This window comes from Tursiops truncatus, chromosome 18 (assembly GCF_011762595.2).
Source record: "Tursiops truncatus isolate mTurTru1 chromosome 18, mTurTru1.mat.Y, whole genome shotgun sequence".
Lineage (NCBI taxonomy): Eukaryota > Metazoa > Chordata > Mammalia > Artiodactyla > Delphinidae > Tursiops > Tursiops truncatus.
The window spans coordinates 50,123,774-50,147,570 of NC_047051.1; the positions used below are offsets into that span (position 1 = coordinate 50,123,774).

Genomic DNA, 23,797 nt, shown 5'->3' on the forward strand with positions numbered 1-23,797 from the left:
CGACTTCACAGAATGACTCTTTGGAAGTCAAAGCGGGAGGGTGCCACCCCATAATAGGTGATGCCAAGACCCCCACAGGCCTCCGCGGTGGAATCCATTTTAGCAAAAAGTTGCGCGCGCATGTTGGAGAGGTTCCTAGGGCAGGTCAGTTGTGAAAAAAGAAGATTAATTGGCCAAAGGTAATCAAAGACCTGGAAGAATTGTCCTATATAAGTGATTTAAATCACCTCCTTACTGCACTCCTCCTCATTAGGGGGGACGTCCACATCCTTTCTCTCCGGGTGTGTATCTCTGCCTTGCTTCAGTCTCAAATAAACAAGCTGTTTCTCTGTGTGCTCTTGCACTTGTTGTGCTGTGTCTCTAATAATAATAAACTTCGTACCTGTTTTTACAGGTTTTGCCTCCTAGAAATATTTCTTGCTTTCAAACGGGGGCAAGAGCCAGGGCCATTTTGCTTCTAGCCTCTAGCCCCTGGTGGTCTAGCGGCTAGGATTCCTGGTTTTCATCCAGGCTACCCAGGTCCGATTCCTGGGCAGGGAACTAAGATCTCTCTTCAGGACTGCTCACTGCTGTGTCTCCGAGATGATACATACCCAACTTGGCAGATGTATGTGTGTGTGTGTGATGAATATATTCTATATTATGACTCTCTCCCTCCAATATATATATACACATAAATTCAGCATTTATTTCCACGCTTTTATGCTCTCCCTTGTATCACAGGACTGGAAGCCTGAGAATATTATTTCCCAGACTCCTTTGCTTTTGCTGTTGTGGGTGTAATTTATATTGTCAATGAAATGAACTCATGCAAGATTTCAAAGGCTGAATCGAGGCTTAGTGAGTCCATATATGAAAAACATAAAACTTCCTTTGTGATATAAATAATAATTTCCCTAATTTATTGATTTTATAAATTTGGAAGTATGAAAAGTTGCTTTCCACCCCCATGCCCCGACTTAAAACAAAAAATACCTGTTTGTTCAGCATTTGCTGCAAAGATTGAATCCTTTGTTAGACAAAAAAGTACGACTTTTCTTTCCCTTTAGCTTGCTTTTTATGTGACATTGTTTGAGAGACAGAGCACAGTATTTTTAAACAGATGACAAAATGTCAGCTTTGAGTGGCACAAATTTAGAAGCAACAGTAGAGTGTTGTATTACGATTTCTTTGTAGTATGAAAAAACTCCAGAGTTATTTCTCTGTGCCTTCGTGATAAAATCACACTGAGAGGCAACATTAGGACACTGATTGGGAGGAAGGGCGAGCGTGAGGAGGGCAGGACCGTAATTTTCATCTAAGGAAACAGCACTAGACTTGCGAGAAGGGAATTGCATGTATTACTGAGCAGTGTGATGGTTCTCCCAGATGAATAGTTCATCTCCAAGAAGCATTTGATCAGGTGAGCTATCAACAAGATCTGGCCTTTGATAAACACATCCACTTTAATAGCAGTTCCTGAGATGAAAGGTTTGGATACCTTCAACTTCATGGCACTCAATCTCTGCAGCCTGAAAATATGAAATGATAACTTTTTAGTGTGCTGCCTTGAAAACCATCAAAGTATGCTAGAATCATCCTTTTAGACATAAAAGGAGACATAGGTTGTTACTAATTAACTCATCTCCCTTGTTATTCCTAAAATGATTTAAGGCAACAGGCTATATGATATAATGGGAAAATACTCCCTCTTGGCCTGATGTAAAATGACAAATTGTCCAAGATAATCTCTAGGTGTCTTCCATATTACACCTTTTATGAGAAAATTTGGGGAGTCATTCATTTAAAACTTCATTGCAAGGGACCATATTAAAGTGAAGTCTTAATAATAAACCTCCCAATGTGGGGTTTAGGATAGACCTAAATTCATCCTATAATCTACTTGGTTTTTGGACTGTTTTGATTCTGAAGCTTACATGTATCCACAGAGTTGATGTCAACCCAATTCCCTGGAAAATTGGAAGACAAGGATTTTTTTCTCTGTTCTTGTTACTATCTTGGTGAATTTGGCAAATGATTGTCTTTTCAGTGGCACAAATTTAGTAACAATAGGATGTTTTATTACAATCTCTATTTCACATGAATTCTAAAACTGTTGGTGATCTGGAGGGAAGTTGGTTAAGAGGATAGTATACTTTTCATCTAATGAAACAACCCTTAACTTGAGGGAAGGTGATTGTAGGATTACTGAATAACTGAATAGGTTTGCACTTGAAGCATAGAGTGTCAGTTTTCTCTTGTTGAGAAATTTTTCTAGCCAATATTTTACAAGAAATGTTTCCTTTTACAAGACATGTTTTTAAAAAAGTGTTTAAACAGCATAATTCACAATAGCCAAAAAATGGAAGCAACCCAAGTGCCCATAGACGGATAAATGGTTGAAGGAAATGTGGTATGTACATACAGTGGACTATTAGTCAGCCTTAGAAAGGAACGGAATTCTGACACATGCTATGACATAGATGAATGTTGAGAGTATTATGCTAGGTGGAATAAGCCAGTCACAAAAGGACAAATATTGTATGATTCCACTTGTATGAGGTACCTAGAATAGTTCAGTTCACAGAGATGTAAAGTAGAATAGTGATTGCTAGGGGCTGGGGGAGTGGGGGATGGGAGTTAGTGTTTAATGGGTATAGAGTTTCAGTTTGGGAAGATAAAAAAGTTCTGGGGATGGATAAAGGTGATGGTTGCATAACAACATGAATGTACTTTAAAGTCACAGAACTATGCACTTAAAAATAGTTAAAATGGCAACTTTTATGTTATGTATATTTTATCACAATTTAAGAAATAAATTTAAAAAGAAAAAAGAATTTGAAATAACTCTAGCTGCATCTCCATGTTTATCCCTTTTCCTAGTTTAAGAGGGGTATAAGTTACACTTCTCTAAAGTTCTCTGTCTCTACTGATTTAAGGCTGAATAAAATGTCACCAGCAGTTCTTTTGCCTCTTTTAATATGTACCTCTTGGTAGGCCACCAGCTCTGAGACGTATCTATGTGGCTCTGACTTCAGGTAAAATAAAGTTGCATCTAGCATTTATTTTACAATTACAAATATGGAAGGAAAATTAAGAAAAATAATGTTGTTGTCTTAGAAAATTGCTTTTTTGGAGATAGCGTACATGACGGTTAACATTAAAGATGTGATATTATCATGTCTTTTTACTATTGAACATATTTAAAATGTACATTTGGGCATCAAGTTAAAGATATTTATAAAATACTTTCTTATTTGCGAAAGTGAACCCCACCTATTGCTGATATTCTTCTTGTTCCCTTATGAATATTTGACTGAATCTTACAGTTCTTTTATTTTTTTTTGAAGTAGGCTAATAGAAGGCTTTTTAAAAGTAGGCTAATAGGCTAAAGTAGCCTACTTACTTAAAGTAGGCTAGTGATGCCTTCAAAGGTTGTTTATTTTCTGACATAATAACTATATGGTATAACTATCAAAAATACCTTTATGTGTCAAAGATTCATGCCAGTAACACTATAGTGAGAATGATTTTTCCATTTTTTAAAGTAGAGACAGTAATTTATCAGGTGTTTTAAAATCCAGATTTTCATCCAAAAACTTGCCTGAGATTTATTTTAGAAGAGTTGTTTTCCCTCACAGGATGGTGGTAAAAGGCAAGAAGACGTGACTCCAAGAACCTAGACATATTTTGACAGACTATGAAGCATCTTGAATTTCCCCCCTTAATTAGTCCATTTTTATTATGAGTCTATTGTTAAGTGTTTTTTTTTTTTGGTTTCTTGTGGGGTTTTTTTGCGGTACGCGGGCCTCTCACTGCTGTGGCCTCTCCCGTTGTGGAGCACAGGCTCCAGACGGGCAGGCTCAGTGGCCATGGCTCACGGGCCCAGCCGCTCCGCGGCATGTGGGACCTTCCCGGACCGGAGCATGAACCCGTGTCCCCTGCATCGGCAGGCGGACTCTCAACCACTGCGCCACCAGGGAAGCCCTATTGTTAACTTTTGACAGAAAAAATTCATAAATAATTATTTTATGGATAAAGTAATTTAAAATAAAACAGTCATTACAAAGAATAATCAATAACGTGTAGCATTGTGTTGAATTTAAAGGTGAAAGCATTTATAATGCAAGCACAAACACACTTGGAAGTTTCAGGAAAGTTATTAGCATAGAAGGCGAATAAGCCATGAGCGGGGGCAAGGGCAGGGATGGATGAGGCAGGACTTTTATTGTTTTTTTAATTAAAAAATTTTTTTATTTGTTTTTTAAATTTTTATTGGAGTATAGTTGATTTACAATGTTGTGTTAATTTCAGGTGTACAGCCATTTCTCAGCCATAAAAAAAGAACGAAATAACGCCATTTGCAGCAACATGGATGGACCTGGAGATTATCATACTGAGTGAAGTAGGTCAGACAGAGAAAGACAAATAGTGTATGATATCACTTATATGTGGAATCTAAAAAAGGGGAACAAATGAACTTACTTACAAAACAGAAATAGAGTTACAGATGTAGAAAATAAATTTATGGTTACCAGGGGGTAAAGGGAGGGAGGGATAAATTGGGAGATTGGGATTGACATATATACACTACTATATATAAAATAGATAACTAGTAAGGACCTACTGCATAGCACAGGGAACTCTACTCAGTACTCTGTAATGGCCTATATGAGAAAAGAATCTAAAAAAGAATGGTTATATGTATATGCAGAACTTTTATTGTTAAATGCTTCTCAGGCCGCATTGATCCTGGCTTTGGACAGATTCCTTAATTATTTTTTCCTCCCAAATCATCTGTTGCAAAATGGAGAGTTTCAAGTGCTCCCAGGAGGTGGTTAGTTCAGTGAGAGTGAATTTCATGGTGAAAAGTCCATGTAACTGGAGTCCACTGAGAGTCAGTTATTCCCTTGTGAGTGGTTTGAATTTATTTTGAGTCGGTCTGAGTAAATGTCAAGTGTTTTATCACATGGGTAAAGTGAGCTTTTCTGTGGCATCTCTTATGAAAGCCAGAAATCATGGCAGGGATGGGGCAACTCCTCAATCCTTTATGGGCAATTCACAAATCCAAACTCTTCTGAAAACTCAAAGACTTTGTTTTCATAGCTTCACTGGTGATAAATTTGGACCTGACTTGATGTGGGGCTATTTGTAGTTTTAACTGGTTCTACTTATTATAAATATTTGTACATTTAGCTGTGGAAATATTAGTGTTTGATTACAGTTGCTACCCCAGATCCTGCCGGGATTCTTCCATAATGTAGTATGTGTACCATGTTACTCCAAAAATCAGAACATTTCTGAATTCCCAGACACTTCTGGTTCAAAGGCTTTAAAAAAAGGGATTTAGGTCTATACCACTATAAACATTTTTATTACTACTACTAAGTAATGATAATCTTTTATGAAAAAAAGATTTATTGTATGCACAGTATGTTCCAAGCACTGTGCTAAGTGCAGGATATATAATAGCAAGGAAAACATATATAGTCCCTGATGTCTAGTTGAGGAGACAATCACATGTACAGCCATATAATTACAGATACATATATATGTATGTGTATATTTATATATAATTATATCAGATATATAATTACATATATGTAATTTTACATATATAAAAATATAAATAAATATATAATTACATATAATATTGTATATATTAATATTAAATATATTAATTTATATTATAGATAATTATAGGTAACTATTATAGATAATCACATGTACAGCTAAATAATTACCAATTGTGCTAAATAGAGTTCAGGAAAAACCGGGAGAAGTTATAGTTTAGATTGGTGAATCAAGAAAATATTTGAATGGAAATCTGCATGGTTACTCAGAGGAGGCAGGTAAAGGGGATGGGAAAAACATTCTATCCAAAAAAAACAGGTTGTGCAAAGTTGCAGGAGTAGGAAACATCTTGGCCAATGTAAAGGGTGGAAGAATACCATGTACTTGGTGCATGGCAAGGGATGAGAAACTGAGATGAGATGAAGCTTTAGAAGTAGGCAGAGGCTGGATTATTTGAATGGGCCATGGAAAAGACAAATTTTATTCTATTTGCTGGTGAGTGATACGATCAAATTTAATTTTAAAGTGATCATTCTAGGATATCATAGGAATTCTCAGAATGAATTGAAGATGCACAAAATTTTAAGGAAAAAAAATTCAGATGACAGATGTTGGAGGTAAGACCAGTATAAAGGAAGTAGAGGTGAAGAGAAAAAGAGTCAAAATTTCATTTGGAGGGAAGATTGGCAGGGCTTAGTAATGAATTGGCCATTACTTGGTTGAGGAAGAGACTTGCTCTTTTCTGAGTGAATGGAGGTCTCATTTGCCAAGATGGAGAAGACCGGAAGAGGAGTGTGTTGGCTACGACTGCAGTGAGGGGAGGGCAAGAGTTCTGTTTTGGACATGTTAAGTTCGTGATGTCTGGAGGATATCCAAGTGGACATGTCAAGGGGACATTTGGCTACACAGATCTGGAGCTGAGCTCTGTATTTGGAGGCTATTCGTTTGGAAGTTGGAATATAGATAGATTTAAAACATACGAATGGATACAAATATTTAAAGAATGAAGATAGAGAAGAAGGTCAAAGGCTGATCTTCTGCACTGTTGAGGAATTTCCACATTTAAAAATCAGGTAAAAAAAAAAAAAAAAAAAAATCAGGTAGAAGAGGAAAAGCGAGCAATGGGGAGTGAAAAGGAGCGGCCTCACCATTGGGAGAGGAGCTTGGTGAGTGTGACGTCAAAAAAGCTGGGAGAAAAGAGGTTTCAAGAAGAAAACGCTTAAGAATTGTGAATGCTGCAAAGCGGTAGTAGGGAAGGGTCTAAACAAACTCCTTGTTTGTGACAGCAAGGGGTTATTGGTGGTCTCAGCAAGAGCGCTTATGTAACTGGATTGTGGTGGGCCAACCAGTGATGGGGTAGGGAGTTCTTTTCAGAAACAGAAACAAAATGACAGAGATAGAGGCAGGAACAGAGATGATTTAGAAGATGGAGCTATGGGAGCTTGAGATGGTAGATCTTAATCGGGAATTTATGATGACCACTTAAGCAAATAGTAATAAAGGGTTTGGCTTGAGCTGGAGAGTCTGGAGATGGTGCTGGCTTCAGGCATAGAATGACCTGCATCAGGGGTCGGCAAACTCTGGCCCTCAGGACAAATCTGTTCTTGTAAATGCACGTTACTGGAACACAACCACAGACATTAAAAAAAAAGAAGAAGAAGATGGAGCTATGAGTGCATGTTTGAAGAAGTAAAGCAGGTGCAGAATATGCCTGGGAGAGGAGAAATCCAAGGAATTGAGGCTACTACTTATTCTGTATAAGGGTACTAAGGGTTTTATACACTTCAATCCATTTTAATTCTCACAACACCACTAGGAATAAGTATCACAATTGTAACAACTTGTTACATTCCTAATGGCTAGAAAGTCTAATAAGAATGGTCTCAGGCTACATTCCAAATGGCTAGGAAGTCTAATAAGAATGGTCCCAGACTTAGTCATATCTATTAGAAATATCCTCGAGTACAAAGTAAAGTGAGATGCTCCTCTGCTGCTCCCTTTGCTTGCCTTCCAGTCACTGCCAAGTTTGCTCTCAGCAGGGCTCACACAGTCTCATCCTCATTTCCACCTGGTCCTCTGCCCTGTCCCTCAGTCCTGACTTTATGTCACTGTGCTACTTTACTTACCTTAGTTAAGTTCTCTATGTATTGTATTTTCCCATTCTTGGGAAGCACCCATAAGACCAACAAAAGCTAATATTGATCACTTTTCACAGCACATCTTGGATTTATTCACTTAATTATTAAGTGACTACTGTGTGCTAGGTACTATACTATTGATATATAGTGGTGAACAAGCAGACATGGAGATTATGTTCTAATATATATGTATGGATGGGGGGCGCAAATGGCTGGCAAGTGAACCAATACTTTAAAAAAAAAGATAATTTTGGGTAATGATGAATTCTATGAAAAAATATATCAGGGCATTGTAATAGAGAACTGAATGTTTCCTTTAGATTGGAAAGTCAGGAAAGTTCTCAATATTATGCTAAAAGACCGCTCTCTACTGAAGGTGGGGATGGAAGCAAAGAGAGCCTGCCTTGCCCCACGGGATGAAATGAGAAGAGTCTAAGTGAAACGGTGCACCTCAGACTGGAACTTGAACATACGTGCGGGGACTCAACCCAGCTAAACCCCAGATTGGGACTTGAACCCAGGGTCTTTTAAATCATTCACCTGGTGTCTGGATTACTGAGGTTCAGATTCTTTGTGTCTCAGCACAGAAGGAATTCAGCGAGAGGCAAAATGGTAGGCAAGAAGTAGATTTATTAATATAGAACGCTTGTGAGGAATACAAGCGGGCAGGTGAGGAGCCTCTGTCCCGAGAACTAGCGGGCTCTGTTCTTATAATCAGAGGAAAGTGGGGAGGGGGGAAAAGACCACCTTCTTCCTCATTCTTTGAGTAGACATCAGGCTTATATCACTAGCTCCTCCTTCGCATCGTGCAGGAGAGTGTTTGACCCTACGGAGTCAAACTAAGACTGTCATGATGCTTATTCAAATCAGCAGAAGGGTGGTAACATATACTAAGATATGTTAAATCATCTCAGGTTTCAGTATAATGAGGATCTCCTACTTTGGAATGTTACCTTTCCCTTATGTTCCTGTCCTTGGTTCTAAGGATCATTATCTTGCTGGACTTGACCAGCAGGATGCAGGCCTCATTTTTTTCACTTCATGACCTGGGGCATATCTCATGCTTTTATTGATGGCTTTATAGTTAAGTAAGCCTGCTTCCTTCCATGTTGTTCCAATAGCTTTCTTGAGCGATCATTAACTTGCAGTGGTCTCCGCAAGTTCCCTAAGTTTCCTTCTCTATCTATAATACCCTAGTGGGACTTCTGAAACCACCTATGCAGCTATCCTACTCTATTCCTAGCCAAAGGAGTGAAGGGGAAGGGAACCTGGTCCAGGTCCTACCCCCATTTCAGAGATAAAGATCCAGAGGGCAGAGTTACCTAGGCTACTCAAGCACATTTGACTCAAAAGGGATGACATTAAGATTCCAGCCTCTTGCTAGTTATTCTTTGAACAAAAGCACTAGTTCTAGGCCTACAGTAGTCTCTTGGAAGCCTTGGACAAAGTAATCTACCTGGCTCTGCAAATGAGGCTATTACTAGCCCTATTATCTTAGAACTAAGTGATGTATGTACAAAGGCGCTGTGAATGGTTTGAAGACAGTGGGCGATATCAAATCAAAATTTTCATGACCCTACCATGTCATCATTGTGAAATGTCATTTTTTTAGATAGTTGGGTTTAAAAGCCTGCCAAAGTTCACGTAGTCCCTCCCTTCTTTTCAAGGAAGGAATGTGCCTAAATTTTCCCAGGAAGATGGGAACTCCCTTCAGAGAAATAGATTGCTCAACCTTGTTTGGTGGCAGCCAACTCCAGAGAATCACAAAAATTAGGGCAGGATTTTTTTTTCATGTCTTACCAAAAGTGCTGCATAGAAATTCAAGGCTCTGCACAATGGTCTGTGCTTCACTGTGGCAGAAAAGGATCCAGAAATTGCTATTGCTTGATTGGTGTGACAGTCCCCTCAAGATTCTGACAAGATACCTGGGGTGTACCTTGACCTGTAACTATGGAGCGTGGCTTGGGAAAGTATGGGGAGGTACTTCTCCTGATTAGTCTTTCAGCTTGTATCCAGTTTAGGGGACTATAATTGACAAAACCAGGAAATAGACTATCTATTTTAAAGGAAAGCTAAGGGAACGAAATGACAATTAAATGGTTAAAAATAAGATTTATGAGGGAAAATTGAAGAAGATGGGGAGTGATGATGAGAAGGCTGAAGGGATCAGATCCAAGACTGGTGCTTGTTCCTATTTTCTCCTCATTCCTGAGCAGGACCTCAAGGTCCCTTTGAAAATCCTCTGGAATGTCTCAAGGAATCTCTCCAAGCCCTGCTTCCTACTCCCATCCTGAACCTCCTTTTTCTCGTCTTCCTCCTCCGTTTCTCCCCCATTTCTTCAAACCTGGTTTGTTTCTCCCTACCCAAGCCTTTTGTTAATTGTTTTATTAAGCTGTGCATTTTCTGGGTCTCCACCCTTTTTGTTAAGAACTATTTATCACTCCCATCTAGTGATTAACCTAAGGAAGACTTCCTGTTGGTTTCTGGCACATAGCTTTGCTTACCAAATGTTTTTTTGAATTGAGTATTCACAGTAGCTTTGCCAGGGCTATCTTAAGTTAGTCTGGAACTTTGTGAATGAGTGACAGAAAAAGGGAGAAAACAGTAGGTCTCTGTATTCACACCAGTTGCTAGCAGCTTGGTATCCCATTTCAGCTCACGCTGATGAAGATCTATAGAAGAACATTAACTTTCTCAGACTGGTGTATTAGTTGGGACAGGCCAACTGCTCTGATACAGAACTTTAAAGTTTCAAATATGGATTAGAAATCCAAAATAAAGTTTACTTGTCACACATATTACAGCCTTCACCTGGTTGGCTGGCTCTACTGGGCAGCTTTACTCCAAGCAGCAGTGTAGGCTCTGGATCCTTTTCTTTATTCTTAGACTTCTCCATTCAATGGGTGCAAGGGGGGGAAAGAGAGAATATTGTGTGTGTGAGCCCTGGAATACATATATATTACTACCCATACACTGTTCATTCTATTCATATTACATTCACCAACACCCAGTCACAGGGCTACATCCAGTGGCGAAGCCGGCTATGACATGTTGCCCAAAAGTGTGCTTGGGAAGAAAGAAAAATTCATTTGGTGAACAACTAACTAGTTGTTGGCACAGATGCTGTGAGTGATTCTGTTTCTATTAATTACAAACAGCTCTAACTAAAAGCTAAGAAAAAATACTGCAGCCTCAAAGGGTATATACAAAGTCCTCAAAGATTCTTTCAGTTGGGAAACCATTATACTTTGACATATTGAGTTATGGAAATGGAGTTAAATATATGAAAGTATGTTGAAGGTTGTAATATACATGGTTGACATAACAGAATTGTAACTCTGCCAATATATTCCATTTTCCCATGGCAAAACAATGATCAGTATTTTAGTGTACACTGAAGACAGTTCAGTCACACTTTGCCATGTTTGCAGGGTGTTTGACCCCTTCCCATTTGTCTCATTTTTCATATTTTTAAAAGACGAAAAGCTCCTGTGTTATATCTGCTTACATGTGTGATCATGAAAGAACGAATGAACAAATGAAAGAGCGAGGAAGAGGGAAGAGAGAATTTTCCTTGTATACTAAACGGGAAAATCAGGCTTAGTGTATAAACATCCTTGCACTTATTTCATATGACCATTTCCTGTGCCATTTTGTTAAACAATTGATCCCATTAAATTTTGAGGTTTTTCTGCCAACTCTGAAAAACAGGCAGAATTTTATTTCAGTGTTTGTTTTCGCACTGGTTTAATAATTTTTCTTTTCTTTTAGTTACACCAGATTATCCCTACGTCTATCAGTCTTCAGTCCCAATACAAGAGTGCTATGAGCTTCTGGGTAGAGTACATATTAAAAACAATGAAAGTGCAAGCAATTTCACAAACACAATAACCTGGAGGAGGTTTGGAAAGAAAAGCAGAGCCTGGAGAGAATAAGTAGAAATATAGCTACAAACCAGATAAAAGATCAAAGAGTCCAACTTTTTCCTAAAACATCCAACTTTATAAAACTATCCTCATGGGAGCTACATGGCCCATTCCAGTGGCATTACTGAGTGTGAAGGTGGAAGAGACAGGAAGGGCTTCAGAGTAGAACAACAAGTGGTCTGCACTAGCTCCGGCAGATTAGGTTTTGAAAATTCTGTATATATTCAAGAAACTAGAGCTTACTGTCTTTCCATATAGTCATTCTTTCCTTTCTTCCTCTTGTAGAGAGTATCTCCAATATGAGAGATGCTGTGCTAGACATGACCCGGGCCATACATCCTATGGAGGAGTATCACTTAATATTGTCCAGCAGCTCAAGAACCAGGAGGTTGACTATCATTGGTGCAGAGGTTGAATAAGTCATGCTTCAAGACGCCATAGCCTGAGGCAGCACCAATACCTGTGAACAAGGTGGAGACCATCTCTGGAAGCTCTGGGTCTTGCCTCTGGATGGAGGTTTACATTGCACTAGAAGCGAAGTGCCCAGGGAATTGTGTTGGGTGAGTCCCATCCCTTGCTTACCTTCTGTCTTTGCAGTCTCATTCATCGGGTCAACATTCATTGAATTTACAAATGTGCAAGACAGTCTGGACAATTGAGCAGTGCGTGAGACGCCACTTGGCGTTTTAAGACTTTACAGTAGCTATAAGATGCACAGGGCCATCTGAAAGATACAGTTAGAAACTACAGGGTTGTATATCTCTCCTGATGAGATTAAAGAAGCTTCAGAGAGGAATCTCTAGAATCTATTCCACTGCATTTTAACTGGGTGCCCCAAGTCTCAAACTTGCAGGCACTTTGGGATCCGAACTTTCACCCTTACATATGACTAATTTATTTTACAGCCTGCCCTGAAATTTACATAGTGTAGGCTATATTCTTTGCCTGTAGTAGAACCTGCTATACAAAACCGCTTTGGTGCTCAGAACCCTTGTAGCTTATGAAGGCCTCTTCAGTAATCTTAGGAATCACTACTACAGATTCCCCTGTCTCTTACAGTAAGTAGAATGACTCCAGTGATTCCAAGTGGCCACATATTTAAGGCATGCCTGATTCTACTGCTCCCTTGCAAATCTGCTCTGCAGAAGGAAAAGGAAAGGCAAACCCAAGGTCACATAGATAGAGAGGAGTTTAGAATAAAATATGGTCAGAAGAACCATTGTAAGATGGTTTACATTAGACCAAATGATTTACTTTTCTTTGCATTCATATGAAAAATACATATTTCCTGACAAAAATATAAGTAAATATGTTCAATATATGAATTGCAGCTATGTTTTAGACAAATGGTTAGAGAAACTGTCTTAGACCTAACTATCACATTTATTCCTTTTTACTGCCAACAAGTTAGGATTAGTCATCTCACCCTGAAGGAACAAGGATAAGGTTATTTCCCATTGTCTCAGCTTGAAGTGCCTTTTTCCCCCAGGGAGCCAGGGTGCTGTTCAGGGAAGTCCCAAGGACGGCTGGCTGAGCTCTGCTTGAGGAAATCAAATGTGTTCTGTCCTTATTCATTACATTCATGCCTAGAATCCCTAAAGATAGTTTAGTTAGTTTTAACCTTTGCAAACTATATTTTATAACCACAGTTCCATGGTCAATTGAACACAAGCTGATTTGGGAAAAGCCTCTTGCATGAGATATCACGGTATACAGATTTTGTTTTCTACTTTAAAATGGCTAAGAGAAAAATTATAGACTGGAAATAAAGGAAAATATTCTATGCTGAGGAACTTAAAATACTTTTTATCTGTAACGTCTAGGATTCTACATAACGCTTAGAATTAATTCCTGTTCATACCCTCCCCACTCCTAGCCCAATTCTCCTTTTGGAAAGATTTTTAAAGAATAAGAACTGAGTGCTTCAGTGTCTGTCACCATTTTATCTGCATTTTCACAAGCATTTTAGCAATTTTGTGAGTCATTTTGTCCTCACCTCCCACAAATAGTGTGGGCTAAATGGAGCTATAGGATTTTTTTTTTAAAGTAATAATTCTGACTTCTGAATCTAAAAAGACATCGCTTACATTAAAAACACACGTAGATAGCAAGTGATCCACCAGTACAGCTGCCTCTGATTGTTCCATAAGGCTGATGCCAGTGACTTCTGTTTTGGTGTGTTATCCTTGATCTCTTGCTGTTTTGGAAGCAGTGTTAAATCAGAGCGTGTTGGGGGACTGACCTCATTGCATCGTATGTGCTGATTCACTGTCCTACAACTGTTGTCCCTAAGGCACAGGGCAGACTTCGAACTGTCGTCACACTGCCATGGAAATGTGCGCCAGTAAAAATCCTTGCAGGCTTGTGTGATATTTTTACTGCTTTTTCCCATTAATGTTACATTAATGCAATCAAGGAGACGCTTTGTTCTCTCCCCCACCCCTGCTAAACAATCAAATGCTTTTAAAATCCTGCAAAACAGCTTTCATTTTAAGGTTCTGATCCAGGGACTTGCCTTGCTACATTACCCAGTGTTTTTACTGTCCCCTAGTGGCTGTTTTGAATATCTTTCAAAAAGAGAATTTGTCTTGCTTCTTTACAGCGTCTCAGATAAAAACCTGTGGGCTGGGAGCTGTCCTTGAAAAATGCGACGCTTTCCTCTTTGAAAAGAACAAAAGAATAAAGGATGAATTTTAATCTCTATTTTGCCTTACCTTTGCTGCAGTTTGAAAACCCCAAACCTCTGAAGTGTTAAGTAAATTAACCCATGTCTGTGCAGCTTCCATCAGTGAATGCGATAGTTTAAGAATAGTCATTCTTTGGCGAACAAACTGCTTTTGTCTGTGCCACTCAGTTTAAGGGAGAACTACTTTTGGACTCCTATCCAAGCTCTTCATACTCTAAATGATTTCTGCTGTCCCTCTAATTATCAGCCAGGATGCTTATGTGTAATCACCAGCTTTCAGTAATTTAAATAGGTAGTTTTTCAGCCAACTATTTTTATTCAAAATGGGACAAAAGCTAAAATTGCATGTTGAATTTTATCCAGAAGCTGTCTTCTTTTAGTTCATGCCAACTGATGCAGAGCAATTGTTCATTTTCTTATGACATGTCAGAAGCACATTTTTACTTTATGAATCTAACCAACAATCCAATGCGAAGTCTACAATTTATGTCTCAGTTCAGTTGCTTACCAGAACCAGCAGGCAGGGCATTTTAAGATTTAATTCAGCGTACCGAATCGTCAAACGTAACCACACCCAAGCTCTGTTATTTTTCAGAGACTTTAAATGTTAGCTTTTCACTGTCCATTTGAATTTCAACGAGGATCATCTTGGTAGTTACATTTTTCACCAATTATAATAAAGATCATTTTGAATAATTTGTCAACATGAATAACATTACTACTTACTATTTCTGTAAGGACCCTAAAAGTCTTTGGTCTAAACTTTCTTTTATACTTTTGGGTACAAAGTGGACTCATTTCTTAATCTCGAAAGGAACTGAATCAGACAGAATCCAGATGCCTTAAGAAAAAAAAAGTCTCTTGTTTCAAACTTTCTTTTTTGGTCCAATAATGTTTGCCCTCTGGGCCAGCAAAAGAGGTCATTCTGAAAAGTCCCGAAGCAATTGCAAAATTGAGAAGCGAGGTTAAAGGTCTTCTGTTCTGTGAAATTTGCTATATTTTGCCAAGTCCCTGGTTTTGTATCGAAAAAGTTTCAGAGAAAGCTGTGTTTTCCTTTGTCTGGGTCCTTGTTCAGAACACGTCTATGAAGTGGGTAATTGCTATTAGCAAATGCAAATAGAAACAGTTGCCCCAATGCAGTTCAGTGGTCCTTTTGCCAGTTCCCAGGAGGCCCCTCTACCCACTTCCCTACTGTGGTTTTTCCAAGTCTTCATCCCTCTCTTCAAATCCTCCCCCGAACTCCCTACTCACCATCAGCAGGTTACCTTGGCTGTTACCTCACAGAGGAAATAAACTCTATTTACAGTAACTCCTTCAAGTCCCTTCCACTGAACAAAGACGCCTACCTCTGCAGTCTCAGGAGTGAGGCTCGGGAGAAGGGCAAGGAGACTCCCCTGGTTTTCCAAGACCCATCCCTCCACCTCGCTCCTGTCTCCTCGGGGATCTTGCTCTGTCCTGGTCTCTTCTCTCTCATGTATCTTCACTCTCCGACTCGTCACTGACTCGATTCTCTCAGCATATAAACCTGACACGATCTCTCCCAGAGTATTTACTTAGGGTCCATGAGAGTCCAAGCGACAGCTCCCAGCTCCCTCCTGAACACAGAGGCCACAGGTGGCTCCTGTGACAGAAGCTGCCATGCCTTCAGTTCTGTGGCCCTGCCACCCTGGCCTCAGGGGACTGCATTATGATGGGGGCTATAGCCAAAGGCAGCTCTGATGTGAGAGCCAAAACTACATGGTGTCTGTGTCCTGTTTGAATTCCTGTTTGCAAGCAATAGAAAATGATTCTGCCTAATTTAACCTCAGCAGGATGCTCACTGGAAGGATGTCCATGACTCACATATCTATAGGGGCCTAGAGGACCTGGGTTAGAAAAGAGGCAAAAGCCAAGGTGCTCTGAAGAGCTCTGCTGTGAGGAGGACAGCAAGTTACCCAGGAAGAGCAGTGTGTTCACTCAGCAGCTTCTGCTGCTGCTCCTTTGCGGGGGTGGTCTGCAGCTGTGCCTACATTTTTCTGACTGGTTTAGGCTGAGGACAGGCTTGCTCCTGCCCTAACTGTGCTGGGTGGGGAGAGGGTGCATTGGCTCATTGGCTACCGTTTGGGAAGTGGGTTCCATCCCTACAGCTACATGCGGTAGGAGATTTCCCCCAAAAGGAGATTGGATTGCTCCCAGGAGTCTGGTGCTGGACAGCCAAAACCAACAACTGGGGACTATAGATGGTTCTCCAACACAGTTGTTACCGAGTCCAAGCTTGAACTGCTCACTGCATAACAGGCCAATAAACTGAGAGACGACGTCGTTGAGGCAAAAGGACTAGGACTTTATTCGGAAAATAAAGACTGAGAAGATGGTGGACTGGTGTCCCAAAGAACCGTCTTACTCGAGTTGGGATTCAGGCTTCTTTTATACTAAAAGGGGTGGGAGTGTGGCTGTTTGCTACAAACTTCTTGGTGCTGGAATCCTTTGTTCTTGCAGCTGTCCACATAGGTCTGGTCACAGTGTTTCTGTAAACCTCCAACAAGACAAATGCTATTCTCTGTTCTGCGATTTTTTTCTCTCTCTATGAAGGAAAAGTGTTATACCTTTAAGGGTCAGAGCCCTGAAAATGGGCTATGCTGTATATTTCAGGCTAGAGGCAACATTCTTTTACAAAGGTGCAGAGCCAGCTAAGCACAGGCAACAGAGCACAGAGGTTACAGCTAAAGGAATAGATCCAATATGGAGTCACGTTTGTTCTTTTCTGTTACACAATGACATGCTCTCCTGAAGAGCATGAATAGGAGACGCACATAACAGAGAAGCAGAAAGCAGTAGAAAGAGAGAAGCAATAGCAGAGAGAAGCAAAGATGAGATAGAGTCAAAGAGCTGGTGGGGCATAGAGAAGCCGTATCATGAAAATGGTAGACGCACGAGAGTAGATGGGATAGATTGGTGTCCACTCTCAGGAGGTGGTGAGACAACTGGTGACCATAGGTCCTGGGTTGCTTGGGACACTGGAACTGGCTTGATTCTGGAAAAGCATGTTGTGTTTCCTAGCTCTTAGGCTTTGGAGTCAGAGAATCATGGGTGTCCCTGAGATTCAAATCCCAGCTTCACCACTGGGTGACCTTGGACATGTTTTTTAACCACTGTATCCTCACTTTCCTCATTGGTAAAAATTGTACCTACGTCATCTAGTTGAAATAACAATAAAATGACAATTCATATAATGACAATGCATAGGCTTAGCATAGTTCATGGTACATTATATGTTAGCTGTTGTTATCACTATTTTATATCTCCCATGATTTTTCAAATGCAATTCTATTCCTATATCTTCATAGGAAATTCCAACTTACCTTTCAAGATCCAGCTCAGATGTTACCTTCTCTGCAAATCCATCCATGAATTTTCCCCTTGCCCCACGTGGAACTAATAATTCAGGTCAACACTTACTGTATGACTTCTATATGCAAGATATAGTATTTTTCTAGATGCTAGAAATATCAAAGATGCCAAAGACATAGTCTGGTTGCTCAACATCCTGTAATCTAAAGGGAGAAACAAAGAAGTAAACACACAATTTTAATATTGATATATTCCAGTAAAAACCATGATAGCACTTTGCTTTGCATTTTCTTCCACCTAAATCATATGTCTATTGCAGCAATTTTGCCATTGTAATCTAGTTATTTGCATGTCTACCTCTCTTAGTAGGCTATGTACTTTTTAAGCTCAAGAATATATCTTTTTCATCTTTTTATCCCTAGAACATTAGGCACTCAATATGTTTGTTGAATAAAGTATGATTCCATTATGTTTTCACCAAAAAACTTAATTATTGATTTTCAGAGATGTCATTCCCAATGCGTAATTACTATTTAAGAGTAAAAGTTTTATTCTGAAATTCCACAAGTTACTTCCTTACCAAAAATGAAAGTTCAGTTACTGTTCAATGTATCACTTCTAATCTGGTTGAAATTTGAATGAGGGGAGGGAAACGTGTCTGGGGATTACTAGGTTGAAGCTTGGGATAAAGCACACATTCCAAGATGAAGCTCCGGGTTCGGGGAGCCATGAGGGGTAGAAGTAGGGCCAGAGGAGTAGGTGAGACAGAGATGGAGCTGCAGAGACATATGATGGGTGGGAGTAGTCCAGGGAGGAGGAGGGGGGAAGAGGAGGACACTCGGAGGCGTCCACCATGTGTGAGGGGGAAGAGAGTCCAGTGTGACTGGAGCAGAACAAGGGACAGAGCAGAGGCTAGAAAGGCAATGAGGAAGAGGGAGAAAGATTTTGATTATTTATTTGGGGAGTCTTGTGAAACATTGGTACATCTAACAAATGCTTGGCGAAGGTTGGATGAATTACGTAATTGTAACAAGGAGGGATGAATGGGAGTGTCAGAATAGTGGTCGCTGGTGTCAGGTGGGAGAGTCATCATCCCAGCTCCAGGTGAGGCAGGATGAGTGGAATAGACAAGGGACAAGGACCCAAGAAGTAGGGCTCGATCTGAATTGTGTCATCCCTTGCCTATGTGAGACCCATACCAAAAATACGTGTGGCTCCTCCAGTCACTCATGGGATCATTCATTCACCCATTTAAAATGTCACTTTCTCTGCTTTTGACTAGTTGGATCCATTTTGTCAATGACAATTTCTTTCATCTCTGGGTCTCTGGGTCTTTTTAAGTACAATTTGTGTTCATGGCCAAACACTGTTTGAAAACATAATAAAGCATTATGAGAATGCCAAATAACCAGATTATTTTTTGCTTATGTGACTTAGACTTGGCAATTTTACAATTTTGTTTTATCATCTTTGGCTGATTACCTTGATTAATCAAGCCAAACAGAAACAGAGCCCATTTTAGGTGGGAGCAGAACATGAGTGAGTGGACTTTGCCAAGGAGAGCTGACAATCTTTTAGAGCTGGAAATAACATTGCTCAATTTCATCATTTTGCAAATGTGGAAACTGAACTTAAAGAGGCCAAATGACTTGCCAAGGCCATGATGTAGGAATAGCAATAGGAGGCCATATTTCCTCCCCTTAGTTAAATCATTATAGAATCATTGATATCTGGTAGAGACAGTTGAAAAACTCTAGCACTGGGTAAGTGGAGGAGGAAGTTTTTAAAACTTTAAATCAGATTTTATTTACCTGTTCTTCATGTATAATCTCCATTCCAAGCAATATAGGGCCTATTTTGAGGATCAGTGAGGAATTTGAGGAGGACAATGAAATGATCAGATTTATACTTTAGGAAGTTATTCTAGCAGGAGTATTCTTCAGTACTATAAGTGACTTAAAACACTGTATCTATAAAAACCTTTTCACTGTTTGTTTTTTTTTAATTAATTCAAGCCAGTTCTTTTGGCATGATTCACATTTTGGATGTGTACCAGAAATATATTACCTTTTCTACTATCATATTATTTCCAGATATGGCCATATGTTTCTCCTTGAGTTGACTTGATTTAGATAGTTGAAACTTTTGAGTTGCTTATAATAGTGATGACCTGTTTGGTATAATTCGTGCTCAGTGCTCTTTTAGAGCCCTATATATTATGTACTAATTAATGTACCTGTCACTTTGTAGTCATCAGAGGAGGCTCTCTAGGAATCTCCTTCAAAGTTAGAGTGTGAAATACCCTGTACTTACATAGTCTTTGACTTACTGCTATAGAATGAAACATTGCTATTTTGATTTATGAGGTCTGGGATATTAGTTTATTTATTAACTGTGTATGTGTGGGTAAAGCTGTGGGAATAACAGTGGGACAGTGGAATAACAGTGTGGGACAGTTTGGTAGCAAAAAATCACAAGCTCAAAGTTCTTAATTCTCAGCTCAAGGCACCACTGAAAACCAGTCACTTTCTAAAGTAGCGCTAAATGAATAATCTCTGTCAGCCACAGTTGAAATGTGCACTCAAAGATTTAGCCTCCAAGTTGTTTACATCAATCTTATAACCTTCCCTTGTCTCTTATGTAGAAATTCCACCTTCAACTAATATAGGAGACTAAGCAGAGGTCCCAGCATTGGGTGGAGACCTGGGAGAGGAGCTGGGTTGCTCAGCATTCAAACCGTTAATGCCACTGCAAATCCATTCTGACCCCACCAGTGTGAGCACGCCCCAGGGGCTTTTGCAAGGACAATCTAAAAGAATTGCAAGATTTTATTCACTTATATTTGCAAAAAACTGGCTGATACACATAGGACTGAATTCAGAGGACTGTTAACCAAGGATGGAGGCACGCGATTTCGATGAAGCAGAATGTTTCACAGTTTGTGCATGCACCTACGTGCAATTCTATATTCAGCTGGCAGTGATTAAAGTTACTTTAGTTTAGTGATAAAATTTGGGCTCAAAGGTAGCCTAGACATTCCTGGTATAATATAAATAAGAAGAAATTAAGACTTAGAGATGGGAGTGAGTTTCCTGTGCGCAATCCATTCCCATAACTCCCAACTGTGGCCCCAAGTCCTTTCCACGGAGCCATGCGTTGAGAAATTCATCCAAGCCTTTAAGAAAATCGCTATAGAGGCTGTCCTTTGTGGACCTAGAATGCAGTGAGAGGAGACACAGTTGAAATGAGCTCTCTGATTTTACTTTGATACCAGAATCCCAGAGTGGCAGAAGCCATGTAGCAGCCATTGAGGCAGCTGGGGTTTGGATAGCTGGGGGAGGAAGGAGAGGCTGAGTCAATGTGGTAATCAGGGTGGTCCTATCCCTAGAGACCTCGTATTTGCTAAATACTCATGGGCATTCTAAAAATGAACTATACGTACAGCACACCGAGAGAGTATTTGATTTGTAAAATAATACCTATATCAACTAAATCCCCAACACTCTAGCTAGGTACAGTAATCAGAGGTCCAACTTGAACTACCACATAAGAAAGTGTTGGCCTTTTTACCCAATTTCCAAACTTAAATTCTCGGTACTGAAAGGAAGGCTACGTAGTCTTGAAAAACAATTCACTTTTTCAAGTGTGTATCTCTTCCAGCGTCTTCTGCAAAGGGACCTTCAGCTATTGGGATGACTGGACTTTGGGAAAGGGAAATGCCTAGACCTTTCAGGTTTAGTACAACAGTTGCTCTGAGCAACTAGTTCCTGAGGGTCCAGAGCCCTGCTGTGACCTATCGGTCAGTGTGAGGGTTTATGGGGATCAGGTAATAAACGGAGTTTTGAGCTGAATCTACATCAGTAGAACCTGGACTCATCTCTGTTACTTAGCTCTGTTCCTGATTTTATGATTGGAATGAAAACCCTCAGCAACTACAAAATCCCTTTGTTGACCCTGACACATGGAAAAAAGGTTATAATGATAAAAAGAGGCCAGTGGAAGCCCCTAGAATTCTTCCTAATGGTTTTCAAAAAATACTTAATTCACCCATTAAACAATTTGTACTGATTGCCTACTCTATGTCAGACACTATGCAGTGGTCATTTATTAGTGAACAAAACAAACAAAAATTTCTGCCTTGATGCAGTAAAAGTCCTGGAGGAAGAACACAAATTAATAAGTGAAATACGTGGTATGTCAGGTAGTGCCATGGAAAAAATAAATTGGGTTTGGGGTCGGGGGAGGGATTGCTTCATTTCTCACACAGCCAGTTAGGGTTAGAATTGAGGGATTGGGGGCTATTGTGGAGGTTCTGGACCTCCTGAGGTGACCAGTGTAAACAAAGATTGAGCGAATAATGAAATAATACATGATACAAAATGCAAAAAATAATAAATAAAAAAACCAATTTCATATGGTGGAAGGAATCACAAAATCACCAGCAGGGACTTGAAAGATGCAAGGGTGATGATTCCCTATCCCATGTCCATGTTAAATGTGTCATTGTGGCAGATGCAGGTGGCAGATTGGTGTTGGAGGAAAAAGTATGTTTCTCTAACAGGATTTAAGCTAAGAATGCAACATAGTGAATCGAGCTCATCGTGGGTGGTCAGTCAATACCATGTTATATCTTTGAGTTATCATCCTACTTGATACTGTGAACGTTTGCATTGATACATTTGATATTAATCTTTTTTTAACATCTTTTATTGGAGTATAATTGCTTTACAGTGGTGTGTTAGTTTCTGCTTTATAAGAGTTAAAGTGTTTGGCAGCTCAGCTGGTCTCCATGGAGTGGTGCTAGAGAGTCAAGTATAATATTTGACAGTGTTTGAATACTATCAGCCATAGCTTGATTGATTGTTATATTGTTTCATGAATGGCTTCCTTTTCCACTGTTTTATCATCATTAATCAGTGGGGTAACCTGCTGGGTGTTGCTGTCTAAACTGAAATTAAAATCTGTTTGTTCAGGATGGTTTCATGGAAGCTTAGTACAGTAAGAGAAGAATGATTTATGCAGAGGCTTATCTTTCAGCACATTCGTTTTCAGAACCCACTCAGTTTGATTATATAGAGTGAAGCTTTTGTCCTTGAGCTGGGTAACTTTGGAGTTGATTCCAAACATTAAAGTACAAAGAGAAGATTTCCTCCTCTTTAAGTAGTTCTTTAAGTAGTTCTTTGCTAACAACATTAAGAAAAATAATGTCAGTTCACTTTTCTGCAGAGTATGACTTGCCTGACTTAAATTATCTATGCTAGTTTTATTTTTGTTATAAAAAGTTTTTTCTTCTGTTATAAAATAAATATATTTATTATAAAAAATCTGGAAAATTCAGAAAAGTGGGAAGGAAATGTACTCATTTTCTATCGAAAATTTAATTGCATGACAATTTACCACAGGCTTAGTAGCTTGAAACAACATACATTTATTATCTCACAGTTTCTGTGGGTCAGGAGTCTGGGCACAGCTCAGCTGGGTCCTCTGCTCAGAGGCTGCCTTCATGGTGTCACTAGGGACTGTAGTCTCATCTGAGGTTTATGGTATGATTCCAAACCCAAGTGGTTGTTGGCCAAAATTCATTTCCTGCAGCTGTAGAACTCATTATAGCTTACTTCTTTAAGCCCCAGGAGTTCCTCCTTTCAGGGAAGATCTGGGCCAGCTTTCAAAGGACTAACCTGATTAGGCCAGGCCCACCCAGGCTTATCTTCCTTTTGATGAACTCAACTCACTGGTAAGGGGCTTTGATTATCACTGCAAAATCTCTTCACCTTTGCCATATGATGTAACTTAATCATGAGTGAGGTATCCCATCATATTCACAGGTCCAGCTAACACTCAAGGGGAGACGACTAAAATCACGGGTCATCTTAGAATTCTGCCAACCACAGCAAAAATATTCAAACAATCTATAATTACAAACTCAAAATTTTAAGGTATTTCTTTCCTGTGTTTGTGTGTGTGTGTGTGTGTGTGTGTGTGTGTGTGTGTGTGTGTGTGTAGAATGTTCTTTACATAAGTGATATTAAATTTTGCATAACATTTTTCTAAGCTTTACATTATTGAAAGTTTCAAATACACACAAAAGTATAATAAAAAGAAGACTAAATTCCTATGAACCCATCACCCAGCTTCAACATTATCATCATTCTGCAGTGCATAAC

General features: G+C 39.5%; 1 protein-coding gene across 4 annotated transcripts in view; it reads left to right on the plus strand.

Annotated features, from left to right (window-relative positions):
* The first annotated feature begins 4,309 nt into the window (after nucleotides 1-4,309).
* The window catches only part of SCEL (sciellin), a 226,792-nt gene continuing 207,304 nt past the window's right edge, over nucleotides 4,310-23,797 (plus strand). For 2 of the 4 annotated variants that reach the window (XR_012327720.1, XM_073795335.1), the window contains exons 1-2: nucleotides 4,312-4,384; nucleotides 11,903-12,177. Coding sequence is in view for 3 of the 4 variants with exons in the window: in XM_073795335.1 (XP_073651436.1) it covers nucleotides 12,128-12,177 (50 nt within the window). In the remaining variant the exon portion in view is untranslated. Of the gene's footprint in view, nucleotides 4,385-11,902; nucleotides 12,178-23,797 lie in introns of all 4 variants that reach the window. The other 2 variants (XM_073795331.1, XM_073795336.1) reach the window with 2 other exon arrangements.